General features: G+C 37.1%; 1 protein-coding gene across 2 annotated transcripts; it reads right to left on the bottom strand.

The window, feature by feature from the left end:
• Window positions 1-10,821: 10,821 nt before the first annotated feature.
• LOC131689621 (ovochymase-2-like) lies at window positions 10,822-13,166 on the bottom strand. Of its 2 annotated transcripts, none has more exons than XM_058974841.1 (7): window positions 13,010-13,166; window positions 12,842-12,886; window positions 12,641-12,708; window positions 12,453-12,562; window positions 11,981-12,392; window positions 11,208-11,924; window positions 10,822-11,149 (listed from the first exon to the last, which is right to left on the bottom strand). In XM_058974841.1, exons 1-7 carry the CDS (start codon window positions 13,143-13,145, stop codon window positions 10,961-10,963), a joined length of 1,677 nt encoding a protein of 558 aa, XP_058830824.1. In that variant the 5' UTR covers window positions 13,146-13,166; the 3' UTR covers window positions 10,822-10,960. The 2 variants fall into 2 exon arrangements, with proteins under 2 accessions (XP_058830824.1, XP_058830823.1); XM_058974840.1 differs by having other exon boundaries at window positions 12,641-12,717.
• Window positions 13,167-23,046: the final 9,880 nt, after the last annotated feature.

A 23,046-nucleotide genomic window follows, 5' to 3' on the forward strand; every position in this document is an offset into this window, starting at 1 on the left:
GACTCCCAAACGGCGTAACCAATTGCCGTAAAAATTTGTACATAGTAGGCATTTGTTATGGAGCGTGTTTGTGCGCTATTGGTTGGGGATTATCTGCCCACCAGATGGCGCTTCGGAACAAATTGTGTTTTCCTCATATTTCGTTGAAAGTCGCAGCAAAGCGCGATGGGTATTAGCTATTTAAGTATAATTACATATCAGGTTTCTTATTACAAATACATATAATAATCACAGTAAACACAATTTCTTATATTGCTTGCAAATATTTTTGGAGTCACCAAACTGAAAGGCACAATTAGCACGAGAAAAGGTTTCAATCATTGAAGACAGCAGTTAATGGAATCCAAAAGATGTCTGATGGAACCTCGACAATAATAATGATGTATCTCGTGTTCTCCTCGCTACTCGGAAATCTAAGCGGGACAGCAATTCAGGCGCATCACATTCTCCACTTAAAATTTTCACCAAAGTAGTAGCTTGCTGGATACTACGACGACATTCTAATGTCTCAAAATTGAGCAGCTGGCTACGGTCACGATACGGTGGTAAATTTTGCGGGTCACGCCAAGACAAGTTTCTAAGAGCTAAACCTACGAACATTTTCTGTACTCTTTCCAATTTTAAACACCAAGTTAGGTGATGCGGATTCCAAACCGGCGAGACAAACTCAAGGATTGGTCTGACCAATGTGCAGTATAGGGAATTTAGACAGTACGGATCCGTAAAATCCCGTGAAATCTTCGAAATGAATCCCAACTGGCGATTTTTTTTTCGCGATTATGTTGGTCATATGAGAATTTAAGGACAGCTTGTGGTCAAGAATTACACCCAGATCATAGACTGCATTGACTCTGTAGCGCAACCTCATCGATAATGTAATCGAAGATCAACGGATCGTTCTTCCTGTGGAACGTCATCACGGAGCATTTGGCAATATTTACAGTAAGCTAATTCAATCCACACCACTTCACAAAGCGATCCAATAGTGCTTGCAGTTGGTAGCAGTCCTCGGCTGACTGGATGACTAAGTACAGCGTAGGATTGTCGACAAATATGAGCATGTACCCGGAATCTAACACTACTGCTACATCATTAAAAAACAGTGAGGCAAGCAGTGGGCCCAGATTGCTGCCCTGCGGTAACCTGATCTGTTGGTAAACGGAGCCGATATACAAGAGCCCAATTTCACACAAGGCGTTCTGTGCGTAAGATAGGTGCGTAGCCACAACGTAAGCTTGTCGGACGCTCCTAACTTGTACAACTTCTTGAGAAGAATTTAATGGGAAATTCGGTCAAAAGCAGATTTCAAATCGGTGTATACAGGTGTATACAAGTGGACTTGTGTTTTTTCTCCATGCAATTGATGCAAGTTGACGTTAATTACAGCAGGTTTGTTAAAACGGATCGCCCGGGCATGAATCCCTGTTGGTCTGGTGAGATATAACTTACTGTACGGCTGAGGATGAATTGATTGACAACAACTTCAAATAACTTAGATCCAGCTGAAAGATTCGTTATTCCGCGGTTTGATATTTCTCTTATCTCTGGCTTTGAACACCGGGAACATGTAGGGTTGTTTCCAAAACTCGGGGAACTTAGCCTGGTCATATGATTGGTTGAAGATACGAGACAAAGGTTAAGCCAAAGCGACGGCTCAGCGACAGTAGACAGCAGCTGGAATACCATCCGGTCCAGAGGAGAAAGAGCTTTTTAGCTTTCTTGCAGCTGCTATTACCATGTCGGGTGAAATCGAAAAGGTGCTTAAATCGGCGATATCTTGCGGAACAGTTACTAATGCGATATTGATTTTCTGATCAGATGCTAAACAGGGAGCAACGACGGATGCGAAATGATTGGTAAACAATTCAAAAGCTGTTGCTGTGGACGACGCTGCCTTTTCATCGAGGTACACATGGGAAGGAACGCTGTAATTTTTCCGTTTTGAATTTACAAAGTTACAAAATCCTTTAGGATTACTTCGTAGGCCTACATGAACTCGTTGTACTTACGATCTATACAGAACAGCGTTGAGATTCCGGTATGCTTCACTGGCAACGTGAAAGTCGTGATTCGTGGCCGGCGATTGTTTGCGATGAAGTTTGCGTTGGCATGCATTTCGTTTTCTGCGAAGGGCTCGCAGCGTCCATGTACTCCACGTCGGGGAAACAGGCTGTCGTTTTACTGGGAGATTATTCTGTAAGCAGTCTTGAATTACTCGGCAGAAGTTTATAGTCATTGCATCTGTATCGCTGTTACCTAGATGCGTTGACCAGTCCAGATGGAGCAAATAGTCACACAGCTCGGAAAAATCAATCCTATGATAATTCAGCAGTTGGCTAGCTGGAACAACTACCGGCAAAACCGGTCACATTTCGATTCAAGTTTCAATTTATTTTTAACTACAGCAAACAAACATTTGGCACACTACGTATACAAAATTTGGAAGGCACCGGACCTTAGCCAACCAACTAGAACTTTTTGTTTGGCAAGTGATTTGCGGATGTGGAAAAATATTTATTTCTATGTCATATTTGAGTCTGTAAATGAACAAATTCACATGGAAATGCCCAAAAGTGACTTCTTGAGGTCTTGTGAAGACTCGACACTACTTGGTCGGATTTGGCATGTTTCATTTTGCATGGTCAGTCTTAGACTGACACAATACCAATAATGTTGCTCTGTAATGCATCCGCTTTATCTAGAATAAACAAACCATCGTGTAGACAAACGTCATGAAATCCTAATAATAAGTTTGAAAATGGCCTTTTTAAAGTGTTTACAAACATAAACCCTGACTTTCCCCTAGATTTGAATAAATGAGTCACGGCAATGTGCGTCCGTTTGAGGATATTTGAAGAACCTCGGACATTTGGTAGCGTAACACAACCCTAACATTCCTCCTTCTTGATGGAAGCACTTTTAATCCTCAAACAACGTCTACCAACTATGAAGGTCAGATTACACCGTCAGGGAATACTATAGCCTAGTTAATAAGTCCATGACGATATTTGGACATCGGCAACGACACCAGGTTGTCTGAAATCGTCTTTGTTCTCAGTATTATTTAAATCTCACTTTATTTATAAAGTAATGTCAATACGGTTGACAGATTGGGCTTAAATTTGGAAAAGAGCTTCAGGGTGATATTGAGTGGAAACTGTACCGAAAATCTGGGATTTTTTTTGATCCTACTACTATAGCTGCTTATAGCTTTTCAATTGTAGGTGACTCCTAGCTCAAGAGTGCCCAAGGGCCCCGTGTAGTCATAAGACGGCCCTGCTTGGCACGGAGAAACACATTGACTTGAGGACTCCTGTTTTCAGTCGCTTCTTACGACATGGGAGCAGGAACCCGCTGGATCTATTATTGGTTGAGATACTTCAACCCGCCGGATGCCAGACGGCCTCTAGGCTGGTTTTGTCTGGAGAAAGATAATAGACTGTTATCAACCTCCTAGCGGACAACAGCCATAAAGTAATACCGCAACTTTCAGTAATTTAATTTCACCAGCCTTAATAGGACGTGAAATCCTGATTTGATCTATAAACTAAATGAAGATAAGTTATACAATAAGTCAGGATAAGTGTGACATTTTTATATCCACACTCAAGAAAGCCAAAGTAAAGATGAAAGGGACACAAAGGGTGTCAGAAATAAAAAAGTGAAACATGCTGCACTTTTTGAGTTAGTTTTTATGCACTCTAAACTTGACTACAGGAAAAGTTTTATAATTACGTAGAGTACTCAGACCAACTCATGAAAACGCTTAGAAGACGAGTTTCCAAACGGCTTATTAAAACATTACAGATAATGCCCGAAACCGCTGCTACATTGGACTCTTTATATTGAACATGATCCTACCTACATCATGATCACAACGTATGCTCGCAACTATCCATGAAGTTAGTTGATATACACGTGCAGGATTAGCTGTTGCTGTTCGAGTTTATTTTTTCCGTATACCACAACATATACCAACCAGTAATCCGCTTCTGATCGCTATCATTATTGGCTGCCATTATAAGAACAGGTATGAAAAATTGCTAAGTGAATTTCATTTTCTTTTCATGATCCGGCTGGATCTGCAATCTGCTCTCCTATGTAAGAAGTAATGTTTTCATAAAAACTGTCACCAGTCATCGGTCGGTCGGTTGGCAAACAACGTTCTCAGGTTTACCTTCCTGTCTTCTGACCGCGTTACTGGACTGTGCTGCGTTGGCATACGAGTGCGAGGACAGAATGTGTGGAATTGAGTTATCGATTCGATAATTTGCCGAAACGGCAGGTAGCAAATTTAAATCTCACGTTACACATGGCTTGCTTGCTGCAAACTTTAGAAGGTACGTATTTATTTATCTTGAATTGAGTAGCGGTTCGATTGGGGTGCGACAGTTTTGATTGCATTAATCAATATGCCCGCTATCGTCGGTGACTTTGGCCGTATTTAGGTCAAGCTATACTTGTTTATTTGTTTCAATTATCTCGGTACTATATGTACAATGTACTGTGTTTCGATTATACCCAGCGGGTATAAATCTCGTTGGATTTACATGTACTTGGGAATGGCTTTACTTGCGTGTATCCATTTTATCACAAATGAACGGCAAGCCCGGCATGTTACGGATTGACTGATGACCCAATCAAGAACTCAATAAAATGCTTAACATTCAAATAATCCCGCAATTTAAGTCGTAATCCACCTACACTTATACTTCGATGTAAACAACTACCACAAACATTTATCATTCATTAATCAACACTTGATCTGCCACATTCCGTATCTGACCAATCTATTCTCGTTCGATGATTTTTACAGGTTCCTCATCATGATCGAACAACCAACTTATAGTTAGAACAACTCACGATCATTTTTATTTTCAATACCGCCCATTTCAATACTACCCAAACCGCACTCCTGGCGAGCCTAGCCGTGGGTATTGTGTGCTCGGTCGGCCGGCTTTCCCGAGAAGCTTCTTCCTCAAACTTCAAACGATGCGCGCACTCTGATGGCGGCAGCACACTCCGGTGTGCTACATTGGCCGATCAATCCCTACCACTTGTGTGGTCCATCCAGTCGGAATGCTACGACGGTTATCTTATTTGTAAGTAAGCTTTACAATGATTTATTTAACGAACAATAAAATTTTATTTCATGACTAATAGTAATGCTCTGTTTCCTATGTTTTCCTAGTTCCTCAGCAATTCGTGAACACGAATTATGGGTTATTGAAATGGTACATGCTCGTTCTATCGGTACCCGTTTATGCCGTTACATATGTGCTCTGAAATTTATTGAACTACATACTTCGATTGTGGAGCGATGCGGATTGAACCTGAAACGTCATTGACTCCAGTATGTTTTGACGAAAATGTGTGTATGTGTGTGTGATTCTATTACAATTCGTTGGTTAATTGCCGATCACATATTTAATTTAAGACGGTTGGAGTTTACGTCTAATCATTTTTCATTATATTGTAGGTAGCTGCAATAAAGCCACGCTAACGTGCTTCGATCAGGGAGCTAACCGGGCTATAGATATGCTACTTTATCGTGCTGATTGTACAATGGGATAAAGTATAGACGATGGTATTCGCACTCTACGAGTTCATACATCGTGCGGTCATAAATTTACCATTTTTCTTCGAGAATGGGGCTCCTGGAGACATATCCGGAACACGAAGGAGTGTCTTTCCCGGGGTCTTGCGGGACCACCTTGGTTTGGGGCATTCGCGAAGATAAATAATACAACGGTGGTTGCGGTCTTTTGTACGTTAATGTAAAAAGTCACAGTCACATTACGTAGGCATTTAAAGTTTTGCATGCTTCTGGTGTCCGTTGTTTGGTTTCGGGAACGCAGGAGACAAAAATTTATAATGGCGATAGGTGCACTTTGTCAAAAAAATAACAATATTATATCAAGCATCAACAAATCACAAAGCGTATTAATTGAATAAATGAGCGAGAAGAGTTTTTGGTGATCTGATATCTCATATAAAACAATCGTCGTTTCAATTGAGGCCAAAAATGATTACAGTCAAATACCTTCGGACTGAGCTCGTTGAATTCGGAAAATGTCTTTGTGGACCCAACAAAGTCATACAATTTTGTCATATATGAACGACGCATTGGCAAGTGACATTTACGAAAAACTTCAATGTGTTTTCTGTATTTCTCGTAAGAGAACGTTTGAAAGTTGACTGAGTTGGCATATTAATCTGCTAGTATTTTAATTACTTTTTTCACAATTTTATATATAAAAATATACACTTGCACAACATCTCCAAATTTTGGATTTTCAATATAAAATGAGCATTTGGTCAGGCAAACTACCTACACGTAGAGCCGTAGCGTGGTCTTCTGGCGCTCTTGGCGGAGTCTCAGTTGTACACCTCTTTGGTGTTTGCTTCGAAATTCAAATAATAATTTATGTTTGACTGTCGTTCATTTCATGTAAATTCCAACCACAAATCTTTTACTGTATATTTATGAAATCAGTTGACGATAGACGTTTAAAGGCGACGGAGGGAGACTATATATTAGGCTTCCAATGGCATGTATGGAAAACAGGTGATCATCGAATTTAATAACCAGGTGCACCTCAACAGTCTTAGCACCTGGAAAACAGTCTTGTTGCAAAATTTTAGCTCAATCGGACACGATTACAGGGTTGTAGAAAACAGTCAAAGTGCAAAAATTTTCACCCGTGAAGAAACGCAAAAGGACCCATGGAACCAGTCTTCCCAAATGAACATCGAACACCGTGTTCGCTCTAGTTCTGTGCTCATCTTATACCCACTTTTCGTGTGCAAACTCGAACGCGTAATGCATACCAAAACACGTGCACGTGTTCGTCTGCACATCCGAACCCCATCTGCGTACGCGTTATTCGTACACACAAGATCTTGACACTAGTTTTCTCTTTCTCTCACTCATCATCACTAGCGTTGACGCATTCTGTTTTGTGCATGCCTTTCTTGTGTACGCACACGGTGTTTAAACTTAAGTTTGCACATCGTTCGCTTGGGTTCGGTGTTCGATGCAAACCTGTACACAAAGGCAAAGAATGTTTGAGGTTGAACGCGTGCACGAAATTTTGTACACAGGTGCAAACATGTCGATGTTCATGAGAAGACTGCTTTCAATGGCCACTTGCGTGTTCAACAAATTAAATGTTTATCCTGAAAATTTAGTATTGGTTTGTATAGGACTCATTTATCCATATTTCCTGAACGAGAATTCCAAACGAAACAATATGCAATCTATAAGGATGACTGGAAAGAGACTGCGTTATAATCAACTGAACGGCTTTTGTGCTATTCACATACCGTAAACCGGGGTGACTTTGATCATCGGGGTGACTTTGATCACTCGAAACTTTTTTCGTAGATCGCTTATTAAACCAGAATAGCTAAGCCGAATTATTTTAATTTGAAATGACTTTTACTCTAAACTTATAAAACACTGATTTGTTATATTTTTGAGTATATTTTTCGGTTTTTAGGTACAAGAACTACAAAAAACCGAAATTTGACTTAACCTTATTTTACGAAGCTTCGTAAACTGTCTATTTTTTATAAAACAAATAAATCTCAGATGTGAGCAAGAGTAATAAATTACAAGCGAGTTTTTATTTTCCTTTGGTGTGGGATGTGCCAAATGTACTTTTAAGAGTTTGCTTATTTTAAATACATTTTTTTGTGAAACTAGTTGGCAAAAATTTCAAATTTTGTCAAGCTAAAATTCACAACATTTTTTTATTGTTCTATATTCCAACGTGTTAAAATGGATTAAACTTTTTGTATATTGATAAAGAGCTGAAAAAAACCAATTTTAGCAGTTTTAAAGGTTTTCAGAATCTTTTATTCCAATTGGACACAAATTATACGAATTTTGGTTACCCGAATTTTACAGTATATTGAAATGCTTTGTATAATACCAATTAACATCTATTTTACAATGAGTATCTTTCCAGAGCCAGTTTAAAGAAACATTTGAATGAAAAACATTGACATCAATAACTTAATGTGGGTAAACATGCAGGTTATCAAAGTCACCCTGAAATACGAAAACGGACTTCAACTTGAAATTATTTTTGGAAAAATAGCTGCAAGCTGACAATTTAAGGTAATACCATCCAATCCTGTTCCCCATACATCAGTACATGGTTTAAAACTAATAAACTTGAAAAAAATGTGTTGCGTCTAAAAATATCTAATGATTACTTCGTGAAGTGATCAATGTCACCCCGGTTTACGGTAGCATAGCTTTACACTAGTCACTTCAATGCAAATGAAAGTTTTGAAATATCTACATGTCTCATTCACGAATAGCATTCTCCCTCTATCGCTCTCTGTATAAGGGGCTCAAAAGCACGTGTGACTATTTCCAATTTCATTCATTCGATTCATTCGAATCATTCGATTCCTTCGATTCCTTCGATTCTTTCGATTCTTTCGATTCCTTCGATTCATTCGATTCATTCGATTCATTCGATTCATTCGATTCATCCGATTCATTCGATTCATTCGATTCATTCGATTCATTCGATTCATTCGATTCATTCGATTCATTCGATTCATTCGATTCATTCGATTCATTCGATTCATTCGATTCATTCGATTCATTCGATTCATTCGATTCATTAGATTCATTCGATTCATTCGATTCATTCGATTCATTCGATTCATTCGATTCATTCGATTCATTCGATTCATTCGATTCATTCGATTCATTCGATTCATTCGATTCATTCGATTCATTCGATTCATTCGATTCATTCGATTCATTCGATTCATTCGATTCATTCGATTCATTCGATTCATTCGATTCATTCGATTCATTCGATTCATTCGATTCATTCGATTCATTCGATTCATTCGATTCATTCGATTCATTCGATTCATTCGATTCATTCGATTCATTCGATTCATTCGATTCATTCGATTCATTCGATTCATTCGATTCATTCGATTCATTCGATTCATTCGATTCATTCGATTCATTCGATTCATTCGATTCATTCGATTCATTCGATTCATTCGATTCATTCGATTCATTCGATTCATTCGATTCATTCGATTCATTCGATTCATTCGATTCATTCGATTCATTCGATTCATTCGATTCATTCGATTCATTCGATTCATTCGATTCATTCGATTCATTCGATTCATTCGATTCATTCGATTCATTCGATTCATTCGATTCATTCGATTCATTCGATTCATTCGATTCATTCGATTCATTCGATTCATTCGATTCATTCGATTCATTCGATTCATTCGATTCATTCGATTCATTCGATTCATTCGATTCATTCGATTCATTCGATTCATTCGATTCATTCGATTCATTCGATTCATTCGATTCATTCGATTCATTCGATTCATTCGATTCATTCGATTCATTCGATTCATTCGATTCATTCGATTCATTCGATTCATTCGATTCATTCGATTCATTCGATTCATTCGATTCATTCGATTCATTCGATTCATTCGATTCATTCGATTCATTCGATTCATTCGATTCATTCGATTCATTCGATTCATTCGATTCATTCGATTCATTCGATTCATTCGATTCATTCGATTCATTCGATTCATTCGATTCATTCGATTCATTCGATTCATTCGATTCATTCGATTCATTCGATTCATTCGATTCATTCGATTCATTCGATTCATTCGATTCATTCGATTCATTCGATTCATTCGATTCATTCGATTCATTCGATTCATTCGATTCATTCGATTCATTCGATTCATTCGATTCATTCGATTCATTCGATTCATTCGATTCATTCGATTCATTCGATTCATTCGGTTCATTCGATTCATTCGATTCATTCGATTCATTCGATTCATTCGATTCATTCGATTCATTCGATTCATTCGATTCATTCGAATCATTCGATTCATTCGATTCATTCGATTCATTCGATTCATTCGATTCATTCGATTCATTCGATTCATTCGGTTCATTCGATTCATTCGGTTCATTCAATTCATTCGATTCATTCGATTCATTCGATTCATTCGATTCATTCGATTCATTCGATTCATTCGATTCATTCGATTCATTCGATTCATTCGATTCATTCGATTCATTCGATTCATTCGATTCATTCGATTCATTCGATTCATTCGATTCATTCGATTCATTCGATTCATTCGATTCATTCGATTCATTCGATTCATTCGATTCATTCGATTCATTCGATTCATTCGATTCATTCGATTCATTCGATTCATTCGATTCATTCGATTCATTCGATTCATTCGATTCATTCGGTTCATTCAATTCATTCGATTCATTCGATTCATTCGATTCATTCGATTCATTCGATTCATTCGATTCATTCGATTCATTCGATTCATTAGATTCTTTCGATTCATTCGATTCATTCGAATTTGAATTGAATACTTTACGCTGACGTCACAAATGAACTGAGTGTTCATTTTTGACAGTTCATGACAGTTTACATGGACTTAGAAAAATGCTTGGCAATTTGCTTCAAGCGAATCTAGTCGCTCAAAAAATTTTCTAAGTCCTTGTAAACAGTACAAGCGAACTGTCAAGAAACGTGAGGTTAACTGTGCCAGTGAAGAACCTAATACTCGATGAGTTCTGCTCCCATAGATCGAGTCACATTCGTCAAGGACCAACGTTTCATTCTCAACCGTAAGCTACGCTTTACCGCACCTACTGGTAATCAACATAAACTAACCTGCTCTTTGATTTTAATCTTAGCAAACAATCGTTTAATTTGCACATAAGTTTGAGTTAGGTTATAATGTTGTAATGTAATATTCTAATCGAAGACAATACAATACCTATTATAAAATACAATGCTCGTATATTTCAGTGTCAGAAGATGTAAATTTACACGTTTTAGTATATTGAAAATAATTGAGTACTGCTTTGTATTAAGCTAGATTAATAAAGAAATCCTATACTTTATTTAGCAACAATCAGCATTCCACTTCTCTCCATTCCAACTATAACAGACTCAATCCATTTTAAATGAGCCTTCACAGGAATTCCATATAGTTTTCCGTCACATCCGGTATTTTGGTTGTTTGCAACACCATGCAAATATGGTATCGAAAAACGATCCTTTCTAATAATCGGTCCACCGATGAAAAGCTAAAATGACAATTACATTAAGTTTTTTGCGTAAAATTTTGTTGACCGCCAAACTTACATTACAAATTGTTGGTATTGTTGGAAAGCTATTAAGTGCGCAAATTCTATCCCTAAATTGGATTTCGTTGCACTTTTCAGTGGGATGCACGCTCTTAGAAAAGTATTTAAACTTGATCTGATCTTTTGCTTTGATGTCCTGACTAGTCATAAAGAAGGACAACGTACCTTTATTTGATCCAACATTCGCCAGACAAGTTGGTCGCAGTTCTACACCTGGTTTGAGATACTTGCTGAGCTTCAGCAAAGCCAAACCTTCAGAAGATTTGTTCAACTTCCGATTAGGAGACAAGATGATTTGATCGATCTGAACTGTTTCTCCATTGTGGGAAATGTAGATGAAATTTGGCCTGGAACCAGGATCAGTAACACATGAAGCTGTTGTCAGTACGAAACGATCGTCAATTAGTGTTCCCGCACAGTTGAAATGACTCTCTACACTCTGATCTCGCAATAAATGAACTAAGCCTCGAAATCCTGATCGTACTATTGAATGGCTACCACTTACTCTCATTGAACAGCGAGAAGTGCATCTGTCGTAACTGATCGTTTCATTGATTTCACTCTCGATCCAGTCGATGTAGGGCGCAATTTTAGTGTACACTCCAGTTGAACCATTCACGCAAGGAGTCCCGAAAGAAGTTACACCAACCACTAGTGGATGTTCCAAATCATTCATATCAAAACGCCTGACCTCGATTGGACCGCCTGAGTCTCCCTGTAGATTGATAATGTCTAGTTAAAACTGATTCGACTATTTGTGATCACTCTTACCCGGCATGTGTCCATTTCTCTATGTGACGCGCAGAACTGAGAATCGGTCAAACCATCCGACAATCTTCGATCGGACATAATTTTCTCCCTACAAGAATCACTCGCCATCAACGAAACTCGCCCCCCTTGTAGCGTTGAACTGAGTCCACCAGCATGTTCAGTTTCGCCAAATCCAACAATCCTGAGTGGATCACTTGGTAGGTCACTTTCTAACCACAGACAGGCGGGACATACGAATTCCGATAACCGTACCTCGTGAGCCAGTTCTATCAGTGCAATATCATGGTAGCTCCGCGAGAATTTATGCAGCGGATGTCGTTTGATGCGTTCAATGGAAACCTGCTGCGCCTCGAAATCGTTGTCTGAACTGGCCAAATCTGTGTCACCGAAACGTACCGTGCTGGGAAGAACACTGGAAACATGTTTTGCTGGTTAATCTGCGTTAAGGATCATACACTTAATATGCCGTTACCCATCAACCTGAATTGCGCAGTGCGCTGCTGTCAGGACAAACTTTGGATGTATCAAGGTGCCGCCACAAAGATAATTTGTCTCACCATCTACTATCCAACCGATTGCAGCCTGAAATTGTTAATGATCAATCAAATGTCCATGCGCTTATAATCCGTCTGTGTACATTATCCACTAATTAAGACTCACCATGTGCTGGTATTCGCCATTGAATACACGGAAGCCCCCCGCCACCGCAGGGCCCTGAGTGTGGTGTTCTGTGAAGGCTATTCAGATAATTACTTGTCGTATTGAAGTTTTTGGTTTTATTAGTCATCATTCTATCGGCTTATTCAGAACAGACTTTCTCTGTTGTCATATAAGTAATTTAATCAGGATCTGTATACTTACTGTATTTTTTCGTCAATTCAGCCTGATAGAATCTGTTAGGACAATCTACAGTTAGGAATATAAAAGTAAAAGAGAAATTTGGGCGTTTATAATTGCTGAGAAAATAATTTAATGCAAATTTCAAATCTGATGATGATTGCCGCCTACTGTTTTTAAATGACTACTTACCAAAAATATTCGTTCGTTGAAAATAGTCTGTCGGAGGGGTTCTACCAAAGAGCTCCGATCCTTGAGAACATACAGCAAACATTGCTAAAAACACCGGTAAACTCAACATAGTGCTGGCGCGGGTAACGACGAACATCACAAATGATCCAATTCATTGAAACTACCACAAAGAAATGAAATCATCGGGATGCGTTATAGCCATTTTTATATACGCTAGGTCCAAGGAAACTCACGCGCAAAACGCACAGCTCAGGAAAATAAGTTTACCATTATATATTATAATGATTTTTAAAAATTTGGTACTTTATTGATTTCAGTCCAGCACCGATACTACATAGAAACACAGCTACTACTTCAGGCTTGGGTTGGTAATAGCATCAAGCCTGAAGTAGTAGCTGTGTTTCTATTGAATATTATGGTGCTGAATTGAAATCAATCAAATACAAATTTTCTAAAATCATCTCGTGTTCAGTGATGTGTGCTGGGGAATCACCTCACCAGCGCATTCCACTTAATTTATTCACATGTTATACAGTGTACAATAGCACATCCGATGGACACGGAATCGCGCCTTCCTAGGTTGCTCTCAGAGCTTCGATTGTCTCTCCGTGTTTCTGTGCTACCTTATGAAGGAGCTAATTTTTGTAGGGGAAAGTACGCTGTTGTGGATGCTGCATGAAAGATGCACTGGACGCTTTGTGTTTCTCACAAACTGCAACGCCTCTTCATATAGTCAATTTTAAATAAGCTTCCAAGGATATTACAAAATTTTAGATCAGTTTCATTGATTGACCACATTGTCGCTTATACAACATAATGAAATATACAATTAAACCACCCGAATCCGCAACTGAATCGAAATCCGGAACATCCAAGATCGGCTGTATCATATACAAATTTGATGTATACATTCTTATTTTTGTTTTGTTTGTATTATTAGTAGGACATGATTTGAGATTTATTCATGTTTAATCAAACCTGTCACTTTAAGGTGATCTGAGTGAGCTTATTAACTAGTCTGTGCAAATAAAAAGCAATATTCGACAATATTATTTTCTTGATTTTCAATCTATTATCTATTTCCTGTTTGGTATGCGAACTATTTTTAACTTCTAAACATCACTGGCTCTGAATTCACGATATTTTGCCCTTGTTCAAAACATGTTTATGTCATGATTTCTTAAGATGATAAAATTTTTGGTTTCATGATTTCTAATTCGTGAAAACGATAAAAGATTTGTTTCCGTATATGACCCGCTAACACCTTATTCATTACAAAAAGTTAATACCTACAGGTTAAGGTGGTCTGATAGCGAACTCCTTTTACACAAATGTGTTATGTACAATAATCTCCATTCTTGGAATTTCAAGGCCTTGATTTGCCCGAAGAGGTTTAAAATCGACATTTTTAAATGTTTACTGATATGGAAGCGCAAGGTTCCTTGTTAGACCTGCACAAACCTTCTATCTGGTCGGAGGCTTCTTTCTAAAGGAGGCGACGATGGCCCACAAATTAATTGTTGTGTGCCAAACAAGAAGAAAACAGATCGACAGGGTACCCCGGTACTCGAAAATTCAATGGTCCATAACTATGGCAATTTTGAACCTTTTTTATTATAGAGGTCTTAAATATAGGGTCATTCGCCTCTTTTCGGGTTAGAAAAATCTCTTCTGAAGAAATCTCTAAGCCCATGTGTGGGATTAGAAATCTAATCGGTTTTTGGAGCAATTGCATAACCTTTCTATATGAGAAACGCATAAATAAATCAACACTGCCACCCAATGTGCCTACGCCACAGCGCTTTACTTCGTGTGCTGTCCGACGTCGCTCCGCTCAGTCGAACCTAAACTAATTTATAACCCCTATGGCTGAGTAACTCAGGAAAACGAGTGGACCGCAGGTTTGCTTGCGATGAGCCGCCGCTTCCGAAGCGATCCAAATATGATGTGGGGAACATGGGGAGACTTGACCAGGTTTTCAGCTAAAACTGCATAAATATTTAAAAAAGCCTTCAATCCCCCAAAAATCATTCAGATATAATGCACAAAGTTATTGCGCGTCTTCATGATTTTTGCAGAATTCCAAATTTAATTTTTGAAAAGAAAAGTTACAAAAGTTTTTCTGTGATCGTTTTTTCTGGTCAAGTCTCCCCATTGAGGGGAGACTTGACCAAGGCGTGGGGAGACTTGACCAAGAGAATTTTGAAAAATCATAACAAAAAATAATGACATAAAACTTACTGTAATTATTTTTTTCCCTATTATCGAGATCCTTAGGTAGCAGTAAAAAAATATAAAAGGGTTGCATTTGATAAATTTTGATTTTTTTAAATGCATTTCTTTTTAAGGATTAACTGTACTGCTTGCATTGCATGTTCACACGTCACGAAATCAGTCCTACTATTGCTAACTTTGCTTACAAATTTTAAAATATAAAGACTTATGTTTGGGGTGGGATTTTTTTATGGCGTGATTAACATTAACAGTAGATACCAAAGCATAATAAATATAAGGAATTTTGTATCTTTCTTCAGCTGATCGCCACTTGTTCAAGTCTCCCCATAAAATCTTGGTCAAGTCTCCCCAACATTAGTTATTGCGTTCAATTTCATGCGAATTCTAGTAATAACTATTCCAATGTTCCAGTTTATGTAAAATCATTTCACTGCTTCACAAGGATTAAGATGGTATATTAGTCCTTTAAAAGTAATTAGTAGTCGAGTAGATATGTCCATACAAAGTTTGATAAAAAATTACATCATTTAATGCAAATTTATTAATCACGTAATATTTTCTGCAAGGAAAGGATTTTTTACTCCAAACTTTCAAAATTACCTTAAGGGATCGAAACAAGTATAAAAATATTTTTGAAAAAAAATTAATAATCGAATAGAAGACGCCATAGCCGAAAATAGAATTTTGCGCTTGGTCAAGTCTCCCCATCTTCCCCTACCCCAAATCTAAAATATCATTGTCAAAGGAATGTAATTAGCAGCTCAATCATATAATGAACGGCTCGTGTTATGAAGAAGGAAAACGAAAATAAAAAATAAAATTGTTATATTTTATAATTTAATTTTTTTTATGGTTATACTAAATTCCATGATAGAATTCACTGTTTAAGTTAAGTTAAAATAAGTATAAAAAAGTTAAAATAAGTATGAAATAAATATCTCTATTGCCTAAGAATTAAAGTAACTGATGTGATGTAATCTTCGAGGCTAGTGTTTTCAAATACTTTCGTGGCTTGAAACAGTTTCTTATTTTTTTCGGTTTATTTCGTATTCTATTTTGCAGTAATTTTAAAAACATAGCTTTATTCAGATTATTTTTAAATTAAAAATTACCAATGCGTATAGTTGGTTCTAAACCAAGAACAGCGCGGGTTTTAGAGATAAAAAAATACTACCCGAAGAGAGTATAATTCGAATAAGCTGCGTAAGAAACGAATGATCAATGATAGATATCCGACAACAATAAAGCAGTTATCACAGATTTCCGATGTAATTGAAAGGCTCCAAATTACTATTAAAATAGATCAAAACACAGACAAGACAGTAACGAACTAAGCAAATAGAAATACATGGTTATTAATCAACCGCTATTGAAAAACAACAAACAGTCGAAAACATTAATTGATCGTCTTGATTGTTTGCCCTCTTTCTTTCGACTTTTTGTCCTTTCGATCAATTGTCTTTTTCGACCTTTTGTCTTTCAACATATTGTCCCTAAACCTGTTAATAGGTTACAAATTTGAACGGAAGTTTAGATTGATGATCATTAGATCATTTTTGGGTTTGCAAAAATAGCAACATTCAGGATCCCGTTTAATATGGTTGTATAAGTGGTAAAAGTGTCAATTAGTCAAGTTGTTTGCTCTTTTCCTTGGAAACGCCATTCCTGTGTGTACTCCACCGTCCTGTTAAATAACCATCGAATATCATATCGAGCACCGGAGCCCACAACTTTTGTTTATACTCTTTGCTGGATCGATGATTGAGACAGCGAAAATGTTGCTACATAGACCATTAGCGGTGGGAAAAGCTCACCGCGCAATTCACACTCATACTCGTGACCAGTTTAAATGTGTACCAGGACATAGCCAGTGATGCCACATTGAAATCAGTTGTTCAGTCAAAAAAATCTTTTAACCATCTGTGATACCTAAAACAGAAAAAATCTGTGTTTGATTTCTAAAAAATCTGTGAAGAATCGCAATGTTTTCAAAAATCTGTAGAAATCTGTAAAAATTTTATCAAAATGCCACAAATCTGTCATCCGCGAAGAAGAATCTGCGACCATACTTGGGAAATAAATCTGTGATATTACAGAAATATCTGTGAATGTGGTAACCCTGCTTGTAGTTGAATGTTTTGAATTCAGGAAATTTTCCACTTTTAGAATCTGTTAAATTGAACCCGACGGATGCATCTCCGGTATTCCGGAGGGATATCCCAATGAACATTTCATGGTTTTATAAACGTAACAGTTGCTTTATTCGGCCCTAGCTGAACATTGGAAGTATACGTATAATAATATATCGTTTATTCCACCCTTAAACATCTGGATTTGAATTTATTCAGTTTGTCTGACTAAGACACGCGGAAAACCGATTCATCACAATTTCAACTAAAAAAATAATTGTGTTCTTGGTTTCATCTAGTTAACTTTTGGGCAAACTAAGTTTTTGTTGAAAACAATAATCCAACGCTATTGGTTTAATGCTGTCAGTTTAAGTTTGGGCACAAACGTTTCAGCCTAGCACAAAACTTAAAAGCCTACCTGAGCTAAAGCTTGAAACTGTTGTCTCAGCTTGTAACGCTTGTTTTAGTCCAGACACAATTGCATATGCCGTTACACTACCATTTCAGCCAAGACACAAACGACTGGAATTCAACTAATCTCATTGTTGAATTAAACTCCTTCTTCGTAAAATACAATGTAGGATATTTCAAGCGTTTTGTTTCACTGACCGACGGATGCAGGTATGAAATTAAATTGTTGAAATACTCCGTATGCCAGTAATTCAAACGTAAATATAATATAGAGTTATGTTTCTCATAATGTTATCTTTTTATAAACTGCACTCTTAAATGAGACGAAATAGCCAAAGGTATTTAAGGATTGTTGGTAATTGATTGATAATTTCAATTTTAGATGAAAGGTATATTTAGTCAGCCAGCACTACAAAAAAATTTCATGCTTATTCCACATCTAGTTTGGAATCTCAAAAGATGAAAAATTAATTATCATATTGCATATTATATTTGTTAATAATTGAAATTTTACTATATAATCGACTAAATCCGAAATAGAATGATTTTGACAATTTTCGACAATACTTTCAACTTTCAGTATACATGTATTGAAAAAAATGTCAATCAAAATCATCCCTTTATTGAAATGTTTTTAAAGAAAAACTAGGTGAAACCAAAATGAGATCAGTTGAATTTCTGTTTTTTTGTGTACTGGTTCAGATAGTTGCGTCCAGGCTAAAACAAGCTTTCCAAGCTGAGACAACTACCTACGTGCTTGACCGTTATGTCCAGCGTGTAATTAAGATAATTGCTGTCGCTACCTTGATGTATTTCAGTAAGGTGTGCATCTTAGCTACTTTGCTGTCATATCGTATGATGTGCGTCTTGAATCAAAATCAATAATAATTTTCAATAACTATTGAGAATCTCGCAAAATTAAGAGAAAATTTTGTTACGTTTTTCATTTTTCTGTTGAAATCAACTAATTAGGAAAACATTAATTCGTTTTGTTATTTTCTTCATCGAATGGTTTTCAGTGCACATTGAAGAACAATTGTTCAGCATGTATACTGCCCATATATGCATAAGCAAAAATATGTGTCATATAAAAGTGGTGGTAACTGAATGATGGATTGTGGCCATTTATAATTCTAAGGTGGCATTCTCCCCGATTAATTTACCACTCCCTGCCAAATGATTTTCTTTTCAATAAAATTTTTTTGTAAGCTGAAGACACTGTTCGAATTCAATAATTTATTTATTTATATCAATTATTTTTTATAGGAATTAAAATACGTTTAAAAACTTCATCTCTGTGAAGTTCGCGTGCGTGAATTTACAATTACAATTTTTTGCAAGCCGATAGGTAGAAATTTTTCCATGGCAACAATGCTGGTGTCAAAAATTTACAGCAACGTTCTGACAAAAATTTGTGTTTAATATGAGAATATTCATGTCTCACAGGCAATCAGACCATTTCGAATTAAAAATGAAAGTTACATAAACAAGGGCGAGTGTGATTTGGCAAGCTTTTACATTGAAAACCAGTAAATGATTGGTTTCGCGGGATGAAACTCAGTAGTTATAAAAAACCAAAATAGGTTTGCTTTCGTTTATTGATCTATTGCTCCTCAACCGTAATATGTGCAAAAGATCTCGATTGGAATATACCGAAATACTTAGAAAAAAAATCATTTTCTCGCTTGAAAGATGTACGAGTACAGTTGTCGCAAATGTAATAATCATATATTATTCCAGGAACTTTATAGTCCATAGATAGGCACCACTTTGAAAACCAATATGAATTGTTTTAAATTTCATTCAGAAGGTTTTTGATAGCTCATCTTCTGATGTATTTTTGAAATTTGTACTTATTGTGAGAAATATAATATGATTCTAGAACTAATTATAGATAGCAAATTGATTACGCTAAAACTCTTAAATTTGCCATATAAGAATTTTTTTATTTTATTTAATGAATTTTTGCTTCTTCCGCGGAGCAGCTAATACCTCGGTAGATTCATTTTTCGCTTAGATTTCGGTTAAAGCTACAATTGTTTGCTAAGATTTGGGAAATTATTCGCTGCAAATCATCGAACAAACGACACTTTTTCCGAGATATCAGTATAAAAATTTACATATTACTCTGTTATACGAGAATTTGACTGAGTTCAACTAAGTGTGTATGTTTATGCAAGTCATCGGTAGGCATTATTTTTTAGGTTTGGTAATGCATCGAACAAATTTGATAGCTTCTTTTTGTTAGCAATAACATTTTTTCAGGACGAAATTGAAATTGCGAATTAACTGCATGAAATTATAAAAAAACTGTATAATTGTTACAAGAGCAACCCGTTGAAGCAACAAAGAGAATGAGACAAGGGTTCTAAATGTTTTAATTAGAGAAGTCCTTCACTTAAAAGTAAAAAAAAAATAATGTGCGTGTCTTGGCACTCGAACCCAGGTCGGTTACCACCCGTCATGGTTTGCTAAACTTGTCAATTTCTGAAGTAGGTACAATTACTTTTGTTAAACACATAATTCAGCTAAAAGTTAAAGGTGGTATAAAGGCAAATGTATAGGTAGGAACAACCTTTTGAAGACATGTAGGGCAGCTTAATGATTAAAGGTTATAGTATAGGTAACAACATCATTTATTCAACTCGCAATTCACTCTAATTAAGATGGTTGAATAAAAGCATTAATATTGCAGCTGCTACACTTGTTAGTAGTATAGTTCAGTCTAGTTTGAACTGGCGAATACTGGGGATTATACAGGCTGAATAAACTGTTAATGTTAAAAAGTTCAGCAAAAGTTTTATTCACCTTACATAGCCTTTAATCTGCTTTAAATCACACAAGTAGTTTTATAGTTCAACTCCTAATGTTTGTTGGGATTCTTGTACTGGGATGCAATTTGTAAATACTAATAACAATTTATAGGTATCAAAATTCTTGGAATTGTCTCAGAAAGCTGTTTCTTGTCGTTACAGGATCATAATGACGATTTGACTTCGGAACGATCACTCACAGCCTTATAGGTACCTACTCTGGAAAGGGTCAATTCATCAAATGTCCCCATAACCCGCATATCAGGTTTCCAAAAATCTTAACATCGGGTAATTTTTCAAGCAAATCTCGTTTTTTTTAAATAGTTTTCATAAAAAGAATACATACAGTGGAAAAAACTAGATAAATTTCAAAGTAATCTTTTTTGTTGTTAACTATTTTGCAACAATGTTCATCAACTTACTCGGAAAACTGCATTGATGAGACAGTTTGGTTAGTCAAAATTTAACTTTTTGCCCAAGCGGCTTAAAGCCCAGCGCCGCTACTGCATACACAGCTCATTTTGGTAAAGTAAACCGCAGAATATCCAAAGTAGCCCGTCAACACAGTTCCAACCATATGCCAGGCTGTAGATAAAATGAATATTTTCAAATCGAAGACAGAATTCGTCACCGAATTTGGGCACCACTGTTCAAATTGATACCCACCCCGTCAGATACGGCCCACCGTCAGCTGGGTAATTAGTTCACGGTCCAGCCTCCGCTCTGTGCCTAGGCGCGGATCATGCCAGGGGTCAGCAGCTCAATACAAATCAATCACGCTGAAACCTCAGTCACGACAAGAGCAATCGAGTTGATACGGCAGCTCTTTCAGCAGCGAAAGTTTTCCGCAATACAGCTATGTACAAGATCTCATCACCACCGGCTTATTGATCACGAGAGTGATTTCAGAGATCGATAAGATTTTCCCCATTCGTATCGTTCGTGCATCGATATTCGAGGTAGAGTTTGAGTTGGTTGCTGAACGGTTGGTTCCCCTTGGGCGTCCGATGACCTGTCGTTACCGCGTCGGCCAACCATCAACTGGCAAGCGCGGCGAAACCTGCTCTATAGGAAAGCGCTTGCATGGGGAACGATTACCTGTTCACAACATTCCATAAATCTCCGGGGAACATAAGAGGAAATATTTGGTTCAGCTGACCACCCCCACCCTCCCGGTTCTTCATGGAGAAGGCTTGTGAATGATGATCCAGAGTCACGTAGCAGATATATGAATTCGATACAGGTCCGGACAAATCAATTATTTTGTTAAGCCCCATCAGCTGCAATGACTGGTGGCCTAATCTCTGTTGAGGTAGGCACATACACGTACAGCGGTAGGCATGAACACGATTCCGAGATTGATTCTACACTGATTGCCATCCATTGACTGTTTGAATATAACTATTAGAGTGAAAAACTGCTCGCAAATGGTGAAAATTAATAGATCCATAAATGGCAAAAAACCCAGCTGGTTGCGAAGCTGAGGCATCAACTGCGCAATGACCTTTATCTTCAATGTAAAAAAATGGCCTGAGATCTATATTCTAATCCAGTTCCATGAACGGTTTACTGGACTGGATCAACTTCCAAGACATACACAAGATATAGTTTATGACGATTATGGGTCGATATTTTTGTGAGGTCCTCGGGAAGATTCGCTCAGGCAATAAACGCAAAGCAATCTTCATTTCGAACGACTTGTTAATGTGAATCTAATGGTTGTAAACTGTCCTAATAAATCAAGCTTCAAGCCTTCGATTTTGTACGGGTCCAGATGATTTCAGTTGTAGCCAGCCAGCCAGCCAGCAAGGTGCTCGAAGCGCACCGAGATGAGATGGAAAGCATTAACTCCGATACGATCGATGGAAGTTGTTTTTTCTTTGCTCTGGCGTTTGTGGAGTTTCGCGGATTGCAAAACGTTGCGTTCGTTGGATCTTTCCTACTAGGTCACATTTTATTACATTCCATTGCTGGATTTAGTATTTTTCTTTCGACGGCTCGGAAAGGCATTTTGCCCAGAAGAAATGGTATCGCGCACGTGGAACGAGCAAATGGGCCATAAATCAATACGAGGGTTTATACATTACAGTATATTTATTTATGTAATTGATTGGGGCATCGAAATGGCTCAAGGAATTCTTTTTTTCAATAGTAACAAGATTCTCTAATACTCGTGGAATTATTTGTTTTATTACATTTCATTCATATGATGCAAGGTCTTTCTGGGAAGATGAAATAGATAATACTAATTTAACTAATTAAAACGAAACATTTTTCATAACTGCTCAAGAAATGTGTTAATTGAAATAGTTATAGCTCGCTTATAATTAGAATTGAAAGACTGTTCGCAATGCAATTATATACTAGAACAAATCAATAGCAATACTTCGCATGCAGTTCTATTTTTCGAATACTATTTTGGAACAAATTTTGAACAGCTCGACTATTT

Source organism: Topomyia yanbarensis, chromosome 3 (assembly GCF_030247195.1).
Source record: "Topomyia yanbarensis strain Yona2022 chromosome 3, ASM3024719v1, whole genome shotgun sequence".
Taxonomy (NCBI): Eukaryota; Metazoa; Arthropoda; class Insecta; order Diptera; family Culicidae; genus Topomyia; species Topomyia yanbarensis.